The sequence below is a fragment of the Lethenteron reissneri genome, chromosome 56, assembly GCF_015708825.2.
Source record: "Lethenteron reissneri isolate LAM-NWPU_2019-01 chromosome 56, ASM1570882v1, whole genome shotgun sequence".
Lineage (NCBI taxonomy): Eukaryota > Metazoa > Chordata > Hyperoartia > Petromyzontiformes > Petromyzontidae > Lethenteron > Lethenteron reissneri.
In genome coordinates this window covers 9,111,842-9,129,770 of record NC_083834.1, presented here as the reverse complement: position 1 = coordinate 9,129,770, position 17,929 = coordinate 9,111,842, and the positions used below count along the sequence as shown (strand labels likewise).

General features: G+C 54.3%; 1 protein-coding gene across 8 annotated transcripts in view; it reads left to right on the top strand.

Moving 5' to 3' along the window:
- Nucleotides 1-702: 702 nt before the first annotated feature.
- Nucleotides 703-17,929, top strand: part of LOC133357110 (syntaxin-binding protein 5-like) — a 203,998-nt gene continuing 186,771 nt past the window's right edge. For 7 of the 8 annotated variants that reach the window (XM_061574898.1, XM_061574896.1, XM_061574893.1 and 4 more), the window contains exons 1-2: nt 704-1,256; nt 3,423-3,520. In XM_061574898.1, the coding sequence (XP_061430882.1) occupies nt 1,125-1,256; nt 3,423-3,520 (230 nt within the window). In that variant the 5' untranslated portion in view covers nt 704-1,124. Of the gene's footprint in view, nt 1,257-3,422; nt 3,521-17,929 lie in introns of all 8 variants that reach the window. The other variant, XM_061574897.1, reaches the window with a different exon arrangement.

Here is a 17,929-nt window from a genome sequence, read left to right as displayed (position 1 = left end):
CGCCCCAGCGGGCGAGCGGTCGCCACCAGCGGCAACGATCGTGGCGACCACGAGCAGCTGTCTGCGGGCGTTGGCATGAGCTGCTGAGCGTATTTTGCCATCGTACGCAAGGACGGAATCGAATGCACAACACCGCGCGCGCGCGCTCGCCTCTCTGTTCCATCACGTCGACGGCGTCTCAAGGAGGAAGAGTGCTCGAGAGAGAGAGAGCGAGAGCGCGCTGCGTCTCGTGTTGATACAGGGACCTCGCTGTGTTAGTCTGCCAGCAGGGGAGAGCGGGAGAGGGGGTGGGGGTGGCGATGATTGCGATGTATCAGTCCCAATCGAGGAGTAACGAGCAGACCCCGCTCTCGACATGTGCCATCCATCCGCTGAACGTGTTCGAACGCCATCGTCACCGTCATCCGCAAGACGCAGCCGGTGCAGAGCGCGCACCCGTGGTGGCAATGCGCATAACACGAGGGAGATCAACCCCCCCCTCCTCCTCCCCCTCCTCCTCTTCGTCTCTCGCAATGGTGCGGGGTGGTGGGGTGGTGGGGGCTCAGCACGACCCATCGCTACCCAATTGGGGGTGGGGGGGGGATGAAGGGGATGGGTATTGCGGATGACGACCGAGACGTGCGGTGTGGTTGAACAACCCACCGCTCTCACTCCCTCCCTCCCTCCCTCTCTCTCTCGCGCCCAGCGTGCACGGCATAAAGCGAGCGCGACAGAGGAGAAGGAGCGACACGGCGAGAGGGGAAAGGGAGGGAGGCGGACGGGCTGGGAAGTGCTCAGGGAGAGAGAAGGGAGCGCACGGCTCACCACCGTTGACACGGCGGGCGAGCTGGGGTAGAGAGACAGGGAGAGAGGCGCGAGACGAACACGGTCATCTCGCGCGCTCGTCTTCTGTGCGCGTGTTACTGCAAGGGAGAGGCGAATAGCTCACGAGAGAGGAAGCCGAGGGGAGAGGAGGAGTAGGAGGGACGGCACTTGTCAGCGCTCCGATGTAGTCGAATTAAAAGGGGAATTGCTCATTTATTTATCCCCACCCCTCCCCCCCCCCTTTGAAATATCCTCGGAATTTTTGCGGCCGACGGCGAATTTCTCTCGCTCCCCGCCGCCCGCTCGTCGCCCTTGTCGCCATGAAGCGCTTCACGGACAATTTCCGCAAGGTGCTGGACGGCCTCACCACGCCGGGAGCCCCGCAGAGCCCCAGCAAGCCCGAGAGCGAGATCGCGGAGAGCCTCGCCTCGGAACACTTCCAAGTATCAAAGGTGAACGATAACGCGAGACACGCGCGCACACACGCGTACACACGCATTTGTATATACTGACAAAGAGAAGATCACCCCGTGTAGCCTTTAACAGACTGTTGGGACAAACTGCTGTTCGCCAGTAGCACTTACGAAGGCCGGCACGGCACACGAATGGATGCGTGACTCACCACCACGCCCGGCCACCTTTGTCTCCCCTAGTGGCGATGTTTTTTTTTTGACACACTGCACCAGGTACTCATTTGAGGCCGAGTCGACCTAGGGGAAGGCCAGAACCGGTTCAGGTTAATCGCCAGCGGTGTTGGGTGGCCGTGAGCGGGAATCGAACTCGTCTCACGGGGGTTGCGGTCCAGCGCGCTGACCGCTTGCGCCACCGCTCCTCCCGTGCACGCGCGCGCGAAGACGCACGCACGCGCACCTCAATGCCGCAAGCCCCACACGCGTAAGCCTCACTCACAGCCGAGTCGAGTTCTAAGAGCAAGTAAGTAAAAAAGAAAAATCATGAATTATTTGGGTGCTGCTGCTGCTGTGTTGACAGGGTTGTTGCACAAAGCACAACTAACAACAACAAAAATCACTCAACACGCTCATCAATAATTACACCCGTGCGTAGCCTTCGCAGGTAAACTATCAACATATACAATAGGCGAAGATGTTTTGTTTTAGTTCAAAAATGATAATCGCAAATAATCATGGACAGACTTCGCTCTGGCAATCCGCTCCTGGACGATGGGGAGGGAGTAGTCTTTGGCCTGCTTCACCACGACGGCCACAAGCGATTTGGATAAGATGGCCTGGCGCCACGGATCTTTGGCCGTCCTCGGGGGAATTGAACTCGGATTTGTCCCGGTTCGCAGCATCGCATCGCGCTAACCGCTGCGCCACAGCTCCCCCGTACCCACCCGAGGACGGGCGGAACCAATGAACTCGCATCAAAGTGCCGTATCGTGCCACGTTGTTTTTATTTTGGTTTATTTGCAAACGGCAAAAAAAAACCGAACCGTAGCTCGCGGCGCTGCCCCTCGCCCAGCCGTGCCCCGCATCACGGCGCGGATACTTGACGCACACACAGACACACACAGACAGACACAAACAGACACACACACACAGACACACAGTCACGCACACACACAGACACACACACAGACACACACACAGACACACACACAGACACACACACAGACAGACACACAAACAGACACACACACAGACACACACACAGACACACACACAGACACACACACACACAGACACACACACAGACACACACACAGACACACACACAGACAGACACACACAGACACACACACACAGACACAGTCACGCACACACACACAGACACACACACAGACACACAGACACACACAGACACACACAGAGACACACACAGACACAGACACACACACAGACACACACACACAGACAAAGATAAAAGATAAAGATCCCCATATAGCCTTAACACACTGCAGGGGCAAGTGCTGTTAGCGAGCACCTATGAAGGCAGACACACAGACAGACACACAAACAGACACACACACAGACACACAGACACACACACAGACACACACACACACAGACACACACAGACACACACACAGACACACACACAGAGACACACACACACAGACACACACACAGACACACACACAGACACACAGACACACACACAGACACACACACAGACACATACACAGACACACACACACAGACACACACACGAAGGTTCTACTCTCCCGTATTTTTCGCGTGAGCGCGACGACGGCACGCGGAGCGCCATTCGATTCGTCGCCGTCGTCGTCACTGCGACTTCGGATAACTCGCTCAGCGGACAGCAGCCGATTCGTCGGTTGAGCAAAAGCGAAATATGGACGTTTCGGCCGACTGACCTTCAACCCCTCTGCATATTTCATCACAATCGCCGGTTGGGGACGCGTCACCGGCAGCCATGATCAATCCACTGCTGGACGAAGGCGTCCCCGCGGTGTAACAGTGCACTTAGCACCGCACACATCCGGCAGAAACGCACGCGCATTAATCACCACCGTCCCTCGCCGCTGTCTTCGTTGGGAGTGGAGGGGGGGTCGGTGGTGTCTGCCCTCGGCTCTCTCTCTCTTTCTCTGTGTTGACGTCCCTTTAAACGTTCTTGTTCACGGTACGCGGCCGTAGACGGTGAGACACGGATTCCCACATCAACCCACGGCGCTCGCCTTCGACCCGGTGCAGAAGATCCTGGCGGTGGGGACACACGGAGGCGCCTTGCGAGTGTATCCTTTGGCCCCCCTCGGGACGCACCGCTGCAGTAGCAAACAGCGGCAGGCAGGCAAGCAAGCAGGAGCAGCCGCGCAATGTCGCACGGCCAAGGGATACAAAGACGGCTTCCCACGGTGAGCGATGTGAATTGTGGTGGTGGGGGGGGGGGGGGGTGGGGGGGTCGTCACGGGGTCCCACGTGGCATGTGGCTCTACGTGCACGTGCCCAGCGTGGAGTGCGCAGCCCTGGATGTCGCTGCTGTGATTGTTCTTGTTGCTGTTCTCACGATGATGATGATGTTGTTGTTGATGATGCCCGGTGTCCAGTGCCGGTTTGTGATGTTCGTGCCGATTGGGAGTCCCCTGAGATTCAAGCGGGGAGGGGGGTGGTGCTGCCCGCCCGTGCGGTGTTTTGCAAGTGGCCGGTGGGGGCCGAAGCGATGCCCCCACGTGGAGATTCGTGACGCATTTACGCGAGACGGACCCATCTCCCCTGATCAGTCGAGTTACACACACACCACATACACACATACACACCACACACACACACACCACACACACACACGACACACACACACCACACACACACCACACACACACATACACCACACACACACCACACACACACCACACACACACATACACACCACACACACCACACACACACACACACCACACACACACCACACACACACATACACACCACACACACACACCACACACACACCACACACCACACACACACCACACACACACATACACACCACACACACACACCACACACACACCACACACCACACACACACCACACACACACATACACCACACACACACCACACACACACACACACCACACACACACCACACACACACATACACACCACACACACACACCACACACACCACACACCACACACACACCACACACACTCATACACCACACACACACACCACACACACCACACACACACACACACCACACACACACCACACACATACAAAGACAAAGATCCCCCTTTCGCCTTAACAGACTGTAGGGGCTAGTGCTGTTAGCGAGCACCTATGAAGCCCGGAACTGTACACGAGGGGGTGGCCACCACCACGCCCGACCGCCGTTGTCTCCCCAGTGGCGATGTTTATACACCGCACCAGCTACTCATTTGAGGCTGAGTCGACCTAGGGGAGGCCCAGTACCGGTTCAGATTAATCGTCACTGGTGTTGGCCGTGAGCGGTAAACGAACCGGGGTCGCCGGTTTCGTACCGCAGCGCGCTAACTGCTACACCACACACACAACACACATGTAACGTGTTATGCATACCTTTGTTATCTGAAAATGCGTGGCGGCGATTTGCCCGTGCGGGATTCGTACGGGAGGTATTTGACACATACTTATCAGCAGACGGCGCTGTGCGCTGGAGCAGAAAGTAACAACAATACATTTTCCGATGTTGCTAATCCCAAGTAGAATTTTTTTTTTTACTATGTGGATTAAAAACGGGAACCGAACCAACAATGTTGACCAAATTCACCTTCAATACACCCCGCTCTGGGAAGCTAAGCAGGGCTGAGGTTGGTTACGATTCGGATTGAGACTGGCTAGCGGTGCCGGTTGTCGGTGTGGGCTGTTCTCGATGGCAAGGACATGCCTGCCAGCTGTACAGCAATGGGGATTCTTGAATCTGTCTGTGCAAAACGTGGAGTGGCACCCAATTCGCATGTCTCGGTTTACTCTGTGTATTTCATCGTTGTATTTCATGCCACGCGAATCCAAGCACACAGAGTCATGTGGATTGGCCAAACGTCCTCATGTGACAGGCAGGACCCTCTTGAAATTTAGTGTCAAGACTCAGCGAATGTTTTCCGGTTAAACAGAAAATAAAATAATTAGCAGTTTAAGTGGCAGGCAAGTGCGGTTAAATGTCTGCTGCCTACAAATGCCGACACGTGTTGATTTGTAAAAAAAAAATGGAAATGTCGCAATCTCTTGGGTAAATAAATGTTTTAATAAGGTCCACGTGGAGTTACCCAGCGCGGCAGACATGAGTACCATGATTCAGTGTTGCCACTGCACAGTGAGCGAGCCTACCCTGACCGCTGGTGATCTCTGATTTACATATTCGTTTGCTAATCTCAACTGTGTCAACGTAAACGCATCCACGTCTGCACGCACATCTCTTTTTGCCGGTGGCCTTAATTTAGAATCGCACCACTCCGGTATTTCCCCGCACCTCCGATTATCAAGGTTGGCTACGTACGGTGCGGAAGAAGTTCAACACACACGTACATGCGTGCACGCATTCTGTAAAGCGCACGTAACATGCTCACAACTCGTATACAGAGATTCCTCGCATGGCCATGCAAAGCGTTGGGTCCAGTGCTGTTAGCGAGCACCTATTAAGGCCGGGCACAAAACCAAAAAGTTGTCGTTTGGCGAACATCACCGCACGATCTAATGTGTTCTCCACGTGCCGTTATTCGCGAGCAGCCCATCGGAAACTCACTTCGGGCCGAGCGAATCGAGAGGAAGCCAAAGCAACAGGTTTTGATCGCGCTTGCCACCGCTGATGATGGTTGTGCGTGTTCGGCAATCGAACTCGGGTGGTAATGATCTTCGGGCAGGAATGTGTCACTGTGAAAAAGAACCCCCCCACTCATCTCTCCCCCGTGTAGCCTTGACGGACTGTAGCAGGCCAAGAACTGTTAGCGAGTAGCACCTGTGACGGCCGGCACGGCACACGAAGGGGTGGGTGGCCAGCACCACGCCTGGACGCCTTTGTCTCCCCTAGTGGCGATGCTTTTTTTTGTTTAAACACACGGCACCAGGTACTCATTTGAGGCCGAGTCGCTCTAGGGGAGGCCAGGACCGGGTTCAGATAAACGTCACTTGGTGTCGGCCGTGAGTGGAAATCAAACTCGGGTCTCTGGGCTTGAAGCGCAGGGCGCTAACTGCTGCACCACCGCTCCCCACTGCAAGACAAATACAATGAACCCACCATATCGCCTAAACAGACTGTTGGGGCAAGTGCAGTTTGCGAGGAACAAACACACACAAGACAAAGATCCCCTGTATAGCCTTGACAGACTGTAGGGGCAAGTGCTGTTAGCGAGCACCTATGAAGGCCGGAACGGTACACGAGGGGGTGAGTGGTCAGCACCACACCCGACCGCCTTTGTCTCCCCAGTGGCGATGTTTACACACCGCACCAGGTACTCATTTGAGGCTGAGTCGACCTAGGGGAGGTCCAGGACCGGTTCAGATAATCATCACTGGTGTTGGCCGTGAGCGGAAATCGAAACCAGATCGCCGGGTTCATAGCACAGCACGCTAACCGCTACACTACCGCTCTCCACAAACACACAACCACACACGCACTCACGCACCCCCCCCCCCCCCACTGCTCACCATGGGTGGGCCCATCGTAATTGTGGTCTTGTGATTACTGTAACGGACTGTATCAGTGGGTCGTGTCATCACGATCAATTCTCCGTTCTTGTTTTATAAATGTAATCATCATCATCAGCAGCAGCTGTTGTGTTTCCACTGCTCAATGAAGGACTTCCCACGGCCCCACCACCTCTCACGCAACTGCTGGGGCACTTCATCAAATTAGTTCACCTGAAATCAGTTACCCACTGCCCTACATTTTGTGATGTTAACTCTTGAGCACCTTTATTTGAAGCCCATGAAATAAGGTCATTTTGTTGTGTGGAGAACCCCGAATTGATGGATGTAAGGGGATAATATTGATTTGATGCTAACGCCCGCTTTGTATGGCTGACGTCGGAGGAGCGCTGTCGTTTAACGCCGAGGTGGTTGAGCCGAGATGATCGCGGCGGGAGCAGCGGAGTGGTGCGTGAATCACGGCTGTGACGATGCCCCCTTCGTGTTTGTCAGTCGGGCAACGGAGTCGTCATACTACGTCTCATTGGGCGAGTCGGTAGCGAGATTTTTGAATACCTCGCCTGGTATGCAGGAGGTCGTGGGCTCGATCCCGAGCCTGACGCCTGCTGCTGTTTATTTGCGGTTTGCATGGTCTCTCTCTCTCTCTCCCGTGGTCGTGTGGGTTTTTGTCCAGGTCCTCCGGGTTTTCCCTACTCTTTTAGAAACATGCGTTTTCATTATTATAATGATTATGATTGCCGTTCGTCCGTAACACTCCCGTCGCCACCATTTCCTTCAACTCGATTCTAAAGTGGATTGAGATGAAATAGAAATCCGCGGAAGCTCCTTCTCGTTCTGGTCCTGAGCCGGGCTCGTGTCAGCAGTCGACGGTCGCTGTCCGTTTCAGCACCACTCCGCTCCGATTGTATTTGACGTGGCAAGCCTTGGCCACATGCGTCGCACCGATCTTCGTAGGCGCTCGCTAACAGCCCATGGCCTGTCAGGTCTGTCAGGTTGTACGGGGGATCGTTGAATGGTGAGCGGTGGTCATCGCGCGCTGTGCTACCATCCCCCAGACACCTCGCGTGATATTCTAGACAATGCATGGCGTGTTACCTGGACCTGTCCCAGGCATCCCCTAGATCGACCCGGCTTTGAATGGGTACTGCTGGTGTAGTGTGTGCGTGTGTTTGTGGGGAGCGGTAGTGTAGGGGTGACCCGAGTTCGATTCCCGCTCACGGCCAACACCAGTGGCGATTATCTGAACCGGTCCTGGGCCTCCCCTAGCATCAAAAGAGTACCTGGTGCGGTATGTAAAAACATCGCCACTAGGGGAGACAAAGGCGGCCGGGCATTGTGCTGGCCACCCACCCCCTCGTGTGGCGTGTTCGCTAACAACACCTGCCCCAGCCGTTTGTCAAGGCTACACGGGGGATCTTTGTCTTTTGTTGTGAGTGTGTGATTATCAACGACGGAAGCAGTGAGGTGTGGCGCTAGCCACGTACAGTGCGCCATACCCCCATGCGCTGTGCTGACCTTAATGAATGCTCGCTAACAGTCGTTGCGTTGCATACTGCTCTCGGCCACTCATTTAGGGCTGAGTCAAACTAGACGAAGCCCAGTAACAAGGCCCAGACATGCGTATTTATTTTCTGTTTGCAGTGGTTTGTTTGCACGGCGCACCACAGTGCCGGCTGCCGAGTTCGATGCCTGGCCACGTTTAATGATGTCGGTAATGATTGGTTCTGAACCTACGCCGAGGTTCCACTAGGTATACTCGGCATACAATGAAAAGCACGTGGCGTCGCGAGTCATCATCAAAATCAGCGCTGCAGGGACAAAGGCGTGTGCGTGTGCGATGCTGGGCTGATGTCCATCGCATCCTCGTGTGCGTAGTCGGCTTAGCAGGCACTCGCTAACAGCACCTGCCGAGAGGCTGTCGATAATATTTGCGTTATTTTAATTTTAAGAGTTTAGAGCCCATTAATATTCATCATCGTAATAGATTTGAATATGTATTCAGTTGTTAACTGCATTGTTTCGTCGTTGTTATTGTTGTCTAAATAATCCCAAATTTGCTTTTTAATTTGTAGAATCTTCTTGGTTCTTTCGGTAAAGTCACGTAGAAAGGAAATAATAAAATAATAAAAATTAAACATAATAAAATACAAATACAATTTTTATTATTTTTATTACTTTATAATTTCCCTTCTACGTGACTTTACCGAAAGAACCAAGAAGATGAATCCCTGCAGTCACGACAGCTTTAAATCGAAATTTGTAGAATATTTAAAATGCGATCTTGATTGGCGCAAAATAAAAACAAATATATAAAGCGTGGCGAGATCAATGCCGGCGATTACACCGGGTGACAACGATTAGCAACACGTGCACAAGAGAGACATCGTACTGTCAGAGGGAAGGAATGATGGCCATTGGTCGTGACCGATGTGAGTGAGACAGCCAAAGGAAAACCCTTCTACTGCAGCGCCGGGGAGCGGTGACATCAGCTCGCGTGACATCGGGCGCCGGATAGGTGTTGTTGCCGTGGAGAGGCACTCATCCAGCAGTGGATTAATGATGACTGCTGATGATGCTGCTGCTGGTTGGGCCTCGAACCACTGGCGCAGAGGATGAGCGACGCCTTAGAAGGATGGCCAGGAGGTCTTTATCGTGTGCAGGCGGCGTGATTTGGTAATCCCCTGTGGATTTTTGGCGAGGCGGGCAGGGGGCTGGAGGTCACACAGTCGTGGGAATTGAATCTTCGACTCGGCTCAGCGGGTGTCCAGCCGTACTGCGAAAAAAAATAGAATGACAATAAAGGGAGCGTTATTTTTATCGCGTGCGAAAAAAGGAAAAAAAAAATATTGGGGCCACATTTGTTTTACTCGCGAATCAATTAGCGCAAACGCGTTTGCATCCATCGCCGTTTTACTCCGCTGATGAATCCCGCTAATTGTGTACTCATTTTGCCCGTTGATTCATTCATTTATTTATTGTGGCCGCTGCTCGCTGCGCCTGGAAAAGATTCAAATTGATCCCAGCGAGCCGGACAGCATCTTATGCTTCCTTGGGATCGAGGGGGTGGTCAATAACAGTCGTATCGTGCCTAGAGAACGTGGCTCTGGTGGAAAGTTAATGCTTTTTTTAGTCCATAATAGAGGGGTTTTCATGGATTAGATCGCGTAAATATAAATGTGTCGTTAAACACGCCAACACCACCCGACATGGCCAATTAGTAAGGTTTGTCACGCGAACAAAACGTGCCAATTCGTTACTCGTTCAGCACTAAAACCCACAACATTTACAATTCGCGTACCGTGACTTTTCGCCGGTAATTACAACCAGCCTCATCAGGCGACAGCCAGAGTTGTGGAGAAATATCTCCTCCTCTGTTTCGGTCTTAATATTTTAGGTCGGTCTTCATTTTTTTCGTGAGCACAATTGCTGGTGGCAAAAGATTAGTAAGGGGGGGGGGGGGGGGGTTAAGCAAGGCGGGCAGAGTGGCCCGTGGTGCGGCGGGTGTCTGCATCGCTGCAAAGTCACGTGGTGTGCCAGAGGGCGGCACTCAATTTGCTTACAGGATGTCCTATCTGTTGCACGTGGTGTGCGCGCGTGCGATGCCTCGTCATGAGGTGGCTGGTGGCCAGACGATTGGTCATCAGAGGTCAGAGACGCTGGTCTGACACCGCTGAGGACCTGGGTTCGATTCCAGGCTTCAACCACTGCCTGTGCTCGAACTGGATTCTCGGGCGTAGGTAGCGGATGATCTCAGCCTGTACACCAACAACAACCGACGCTCGCCACCAAGTGGCGGTGACTTCACTGTGGCGCTTGTGCCAGGCGACGTGCACTTTAAGGCCACATGAATTGTCGAACGCCCGCTGGCAGGAGGTAACGGGACCTGCCCAGATGTCGCCTGTACGCCAATGACAAAGCGACAAACAGCACGCCACGTTTGGATTCCGTGCTCAATGTGGCTGACTTGCAGCTCTGAGAAGGAAAACGTCGGTTGGACTGGCATGCGATGAACATCGTGACCCTCACGTGACTGCCCTCTACTGCTTGAGCCAGAGGTCGCTTGACATGATCTCAGAGGTAGCCCTGTGGTATCCACTTCCGCGGGCCACTCTCTAACCCGAGGGGTTGCGCTGCGCTAGAGTTCTTCGTCTATTTGCGAGCGCGACGCCGACAGCTCAATCAGGGATAACATTGGTTAAATGACAACAACAACAAAAAAGAGCTGTTCATTAAAATTGGACTCATTGTCTCAGTCTTAAGGGAGGATCAAAGTCTCAGTGAGGAAATCACCAATTAGTGGAATCTATGGCCCTATGCTTTGTAATTCTGATTGATTGCGGTGACAATGAACGAGCGGTAAGCTCGATATGCCCTGCAACCCAAAGGCAGCTTTAAAAAACCACACCGTGCTGGTCCTTAATGAGTTCATTAAAACAGCAGTGGCTGGAAGGTTTGGGGTGGAAGGAACTTCGCGTTCACATTACTTTGGAGCGTTCTCACTGAGGCAGTCATTGCATAATTACGCGACGTGGGTCGTGAAGCAATGGGTCACTGCTATTTAAATGTTCAGAGCCATGTTGCAAGCGAGATATTCTTTCCTGCATCCTGTCTCACCCTTTGAGGAGCCGCGTTGCGATGGCAGATAGAGGGTAACGTGTTTATTGTCATCTCGTAACCGAGAGTTCGCTCTAGAAGAGGGGAGGGCGACTCAGAAGTGGGAGGAGGAACCACAGACCAGCCGGGGACAGCAGCAGCCAGGTGATGATCCGGCACTACCAACAACAATTTCCCAAGCTCTGCGGTCCTCTATATATTCACATGCTATCGCCCAACTAATGAGTGTTTACGTGTGGGGGGAAACCGGAGCGCCCGAAGAAAAACTCAACGCATGCGAGGGGACAACGCTCGATCCCATGCATACAGACGGCACAGTTGGGAGTCCACGTTTTGTTGTGCCGCCTTCTACTGACGAGCCACCGACCCCCCCCCCCCCGTCGCCTCCACAGTGCCGGATGACGGGTGCTTACGGGAAGCTCGATTTAACTGCGCAAGATGATTTTTCACCACAAGCGTTTCACCCCACCCCCCCGCCACTCAACGTACAACGGCGCCAGCAACGTCACGGGCTCTCTCCGCAATCGGAACCGACGGGCGGCGGTCACGGACTTCAGGGACGTGTGCGGTGACGTGAAAATCCACTCCCGAACTTGTGGGTGGGACCCCCGAGAAGTTGGCGTGACAGCCTTGGCGATGCCGCCCACGTGCCCCCGCCCGTGCGCTCACGTGCTCCCACGTGCCCCCGCCCGTGCGCTCACGTGCTCCCACGCGCTCGTCTGCTCACTCAGAGTCGTCCGTCCGTGCGCCGGCAACTGGTCTGTAAAAATGAACCCGGCAGGGCCGCGAAACAAACAGGAAACCCCGATCGTGCCCAAAACCACCCACCGCCCGCTGCACCTCGCGTGAGAAGCCGACGTCTGGCAGGGGGCATCGCCGCTTGCGGGCGCCTGCCAGTCAGAGCGGCGCGCCGCGGCCGTCGGGATCTCGCGGGCTTGTATAATAGATGTTTAATATATGCGTATGGAGAGTACCATGTTCATGTGCGGTTGTTTTTAAATGTACTTTTTTTTTTGCTCTCATTTGAACAAAACGCGGAGCCCGTTGGAGCCCGTCGCGCAGCTCGCAGATCCGGGAATCTGAGACCACGAAGAGCCGTTCTGATGCAGCTGAGCCGTATATAGTGGGGGGGGGGGGGGGGGGGGGGGGGGGAGGGGTAAAGGAGGGGGGGCGGGGAGGTTGTTTAATTTTTGGAGTTTGTTTGAATGATTCGTCCCCAGTGCCGATGTGTCCCATGGGAATTTTGCTCCCGTAGGAGGCCAGCCCCGGTCTCTCCGTCGGGGGTAGAGGGGTGGGCATCTCGTGAGCTGACTCAACGTCATCACGCCTCATCTTCAAGGCGTCTGAAAGGGGGGGGGGACACACCCCCCCCACATCCCTCAGGTGGCAGCTGTCTCTGTGCGGCACAAGGCGACTGGGCGCCTGGCCTGCAAGCGGGCATGAGGCGGTGGTCGCTTTGCGTGCTTCCAATCGAGTGACTTGGGGGTGAATGCAACAACAGAAAATCCACTCAACGCACGGCTCCCAGTTTGAATTTGCGAGCACCTAAGGAAAACGCCGCTGTATTCCTAAATGCAATTTTGACGAGTTGCAAATCTCAATATCCTCCCTTGCAGCGAGGCGATATGAAATCCAAGCGCGTGCCTCGGATGAATAATGCATGTGGGCATAAAATAGCTCTCTCGCGCCGGCGTGCCCTCGCCGGCGCGTGCGGCTTAGCGGCGAGAATCTTCACCAGCGCCACCTCCCGCTGGGACACGGACCCCGTGGGGGTGGCCGTGGGTGTCAGGAGACTCACGGACACGACGAAGGGACGCCCACAGTCGAGCGTGCAGACGCGCACTCACGCAGACCGCACGCGCGCACTCACACAGCACACACAATGCACACAGCACGCACACGGCACGCACACGGCACGCATACATGACAGCACAAAGGCAAAGATGCCCCGTATAGCCTTGTAAGACTGTTGGGGCAAGTGCTGTTAGCGAGCGCCTATGAAGACTAGCACGGCACACGAGGGAGTGGGTGGCCAGCACCACGCCCGGCCGCCTTTGTCTCCCCAGTGGCGATGTTTACACACTGCACCAGGTACTCATTTGAGGCTAAGTCGACCTAGGGGAGGCCCAGGACCGGTTCATAGAATCGTCACTGGTGTTGGCCGTGAGCGGGAATCGAACTCGGGTTGCCGGATTCATGGCGCAGCGCGCTAACCGCTACACCACCGCTCCCCACTAACAGCTCATCATTGATTCTTGGGTTGTCCCTCGCAATGGTGATCTGATCAGATTCGTTTGTCGTGCAGCCCCCTACGCGCTTGGGTCATTTCCACTGGGACGCACGTTCAGTTGTGACTCAGTGGTACTGGTCTACATTGCCACTGGTTTTGTGCGTAGAAACCAAAAAAATACATTTTGCAAGAGGTTAAAATTTTACTTTGAGAAAAATTAAAAAAATCCTTTTGGGTGATTTCCCCCCCTTCTTCTTCTGCTGTTGTACACAGACCGATACGATGGCGCAACCGGGCGGTCGAATGTCGACCACTTGAACGTAGCCCATTACACCCGAACTGTGCCTTTCACGGGAGTGCTTTAATATTTAATGCCACTGTAGAATGCACGGGGCCTGTGTTCGAGGCTCACTCTGCGGCCTGTCCTGCTTATCGCAGCAAAGGACCGACAAATCCCGGCTCACGGTTCTAATCCTTTTAGCCGGGTGCTCGTGGCTGCGCACGTGGCTGCCCGTACTCCATCGCTGCGGAGACGGCGGGGGTCGGCGGATCGCGCACAGATGGGCTCTGATACGCCCTTGCCCTGGGCATTGAGGAGGTGCCGTTCTCTGGCTGGCCAAGAGAGACGCATCGAATGTGGACTCCACCTGTTCCGTCTGTGTGTCGCATGGAGGATTTTGCCCGCCTGGCACGCGGGGAGAGCTCTGGTTTCCTCTCACACGTGACACTCACTCATTGGCGGAAAACATCTTTGTATGTAGCAGACCGCAGAGCTTGGGCAAGATGTTGGTGCCGGCTCACCGGCTGGCTGCTGCTGCTGCCTTCCCAGCTCGCCTGCGGTTCCTCTCCGAGGCGTCCTGCGTGGCGGCACCTCCTGGCTCTGTCCCGTGACCTCCTGCCAGCGGGCGTTCGACGCTTCACGTGGCCTTAAAGTGCCCATAGCCTGGGCTATGGGCACTTTATGATGAATGGCGGTTGTTGTTATTGTTGGTGGTGGCGGTGGTGGCGATGGTGGTGGCGGCGGTGATGATGGTGCTGGTGGTGGCGGCAACAGCGGTGGTGGTGGTGTGGGCGGTAGTGGTGGAGGTCATGGCGGTGGTGGTGGTGGCGGCGGTGATGATGATATTGGTGGTGGCGGTGGTGGCGGTGGAGGTGGTGGAAGTGGTGGTGGCGGTGGTGGTGGCGGTGGAGGTGGTGGCGGCGGTGGTGGTGATGGTGGTGACGGTGGAGGTGGTGGCGGTGGTGGTGGTGGCAGTGGTGGTGGCGGTGGAGGTGGTGGCGGTGACGGTGGTGGTGGTGGTGGTGGTAAATGCGACGACGGAAGAGATCGAGGCGAGAGATGGCGATGTAGCAAGACAAGAGAAATGTACACACAAACAGAGATGTAATAATAATAATAATTCAAATGTATAATGCGGAATTCCATCCTAGAATCCCAATGCGCAATGCATGCAAAGCAGGAAACAAAAACAGAACCAGGGCAACCGACCAAACTCGAGAGGGAAGGTCACTTTAAAGAGACGGGGTTTTAAAAGCAGACTTGAATTTATCTACCGACTTCGATTTCCCGATTCCAAGTGGCGAGGCGTTCCATAGCTTGGGTGCCACACGGACAAAAGCACTGATCGCCAAAAGAGCGCAGCCGAGACCCTGGGAGTGCTGAGCAGTTGGAGATCAGGAGATCTCAAGGACCCTGATGGAATATACAAATGCATTAGCTCCTTCAAGTAGGAACCAATGCGTAGTGAGATGAGAGGAGCGAGATGTAGTCAGGATAGAGGTGAGAGGCATTATTCGAATGCTTATGTAAATCATCTTGTTATATTAGGATTTGAATGTGGTTTGATTATTTGGTTCACCCCACCGTTTTATTTGTTATTTTTATGAGTCCATGGCCCATTAAGCTTCTTGGAGGCCCTAAGCTTTTGCTTGGCATCCTTACGCCTGGCACCCCCACCCCCTTGCTGATGTCGGAGCACCGAGTGACCACTACCAGAGGGGCTTGGCTTCGAATCCACGTTTTCAGCCACTTCTGATCAATCTTGGTTCTCATGTGTGCAGTGAGTTTCCTTGTCTCAGCCTGGCCCCACACCTCCACCCATGGCTGCAGGAGAAAACAACAACAACAATGATGACGACAACTCCTTGCGTGCATGAAGTGGCAGTCGCATCCGTACCAAATAAGTCAGCGTCGCTTGCCAAGTAGCGAGCGCTCCAGAGCAGGGGCGATCACACGCGGCGTTGCAAGCGGTGTGGACAGAGATGCCGATTGAAGTCACTTTTAAATAGAAAAAAAAAACCGCTCAACACGATTAGACCGTGGCCTTCCAGGGAAAAATAAGTATATAGATGTACACATAATAGGTGACGTTTCTTGGACAGTGGCCCATTTCTCCTAGCACGTGGAAATGTAGTCACCACCACGGCCTGCAGTGTGTCGTCATCGACGGATGCTCTTGCAGTTAGTTGTTGTTGTTGTTTGTGCTAGTGCACCACTGCTAACGCAGCAGCAGCAGAAAATAATTCTTTGACTTTTTAAGTGTCGTTGTGATCATCCGACGCGAACGTTCGCTCATGCGCGGCGGTACACCGCTCGTTGCGTGCGGGAGTTCCAAACGAGACGCGTCCTCTGCCTCCCCCGGCTTGTCGCCCGAGAGTAAGTTTGGTGTCGCACTCGAGACGACGTGACACGGCCCACTTGCTTCTTCGCCCCCTGCCCTCCAGCGCACCGTGATTTCTTTTGCGCGCGAGCGGAGTATATCCTCCCGCTTGGTGTCGTCGCCACTCAGTTTGGCAGGCTCCGGCACTTACAGGCGGCTATGAGTGACAGCTGCAGGTCGATGAAACTTGGCCTTGCTGGCTGGCATCTTCCAAGGATGGGAGTGAGTACAAGGCTCCGTGGACAGGGCGGCGGGACAGAGTGACAGATGGGGGGGGGGGGGGGGGGGGAGGGGTCACGACGCAACCGCTCGGCTGATTACGCGCGGGGCCGAAATTAGCGGCGCTGTGGCTCGCGTCCGAAGGCCGGAGTTCTGCCGGTCTCCTCGGTCTAATGGGGGCTTCATTCAGCACAAACTCGGGGAAGATAACGTGAAGAAAAAAAAAGAATAATTGCTATCAAGGGATCGTGCATGCGAAGGATGACCTCCAGGCCGACTGGTGGGCGCTGATATGAACGCGATGGATGCCTCTGAGATGTAAATAATGACGTGACACTTGAGTTGACATCACAGAACAGTGGCAATCAGCGGGACATTACATCTCCCCGTATGAAGTTTTCGGTTGTTGTGATTGAAACGAGAGAGGATTTCAAACCACATTGCTTGGCATGCATATGTTGGCAAACGTATTACTGATGATCAGTTCAACGCGTAGGTTTTCGCCACCAATATTATCCATAAATAAAGGATTTTTTGGGTTGGATCGCGTAAATATAAATGTGTCGTAAAACCCGCGACCACCGGACGCAGACATTTAGTAAGGTTTGTCACGTAAACAGAACGTGCAAACCATTTCGTTACTCGTACAGCACTAACCGGTCGTTGTGTTGGAGAATAAACCCGTGACATTTCGCTGGTAATTACAACCAGCATCATCAGGCGACAGCCACAGTTGACAACTCAAGAGAGAAAAACCTCTATTGTGGATTACTGATTACTTTTTATTTTATTCGGCCACACAAGAGACAAAGGCGCGACATTCCGCCATATAGCCGTTTGAACCGTTTAGGCAAGTGCAGTTTAGCGAGCACCTATTAAGAAAGGCCAGCGCGTGGGGAAGGAACAAAAAACACCGCGGTACCACAAACTCGTCTCCTCGACATGTATTTTCACATGTCGCACCAGGTACTCAGTTAAGGCAGAGTCGACCTAGGGGAAGCCCAGGACCGGGTTACGGACAATTTTGTCACCGATGCGGGCCCTGAGTGGGGAATCGAACTCGGCTCGCCGGGTTCACGTAGCGCAGTTCGTTAAGCGCTGCTGATGCCTCCCCATCTCTCCTCCCCCTCTCCCTGCCCCCTCCGCCCCTCTCCTTCGCCCTCCTTCCCCCTCCTTCCTCCTCCTCCACCGACCGACAACGACATCAAGTGGTGGTGACGGCACCGTCAAAGGCGCCTGTGCCAGGCTGGGTGCACCATGGAGGCCGTCACGCGATTGTGCACTCGATACGTCCGC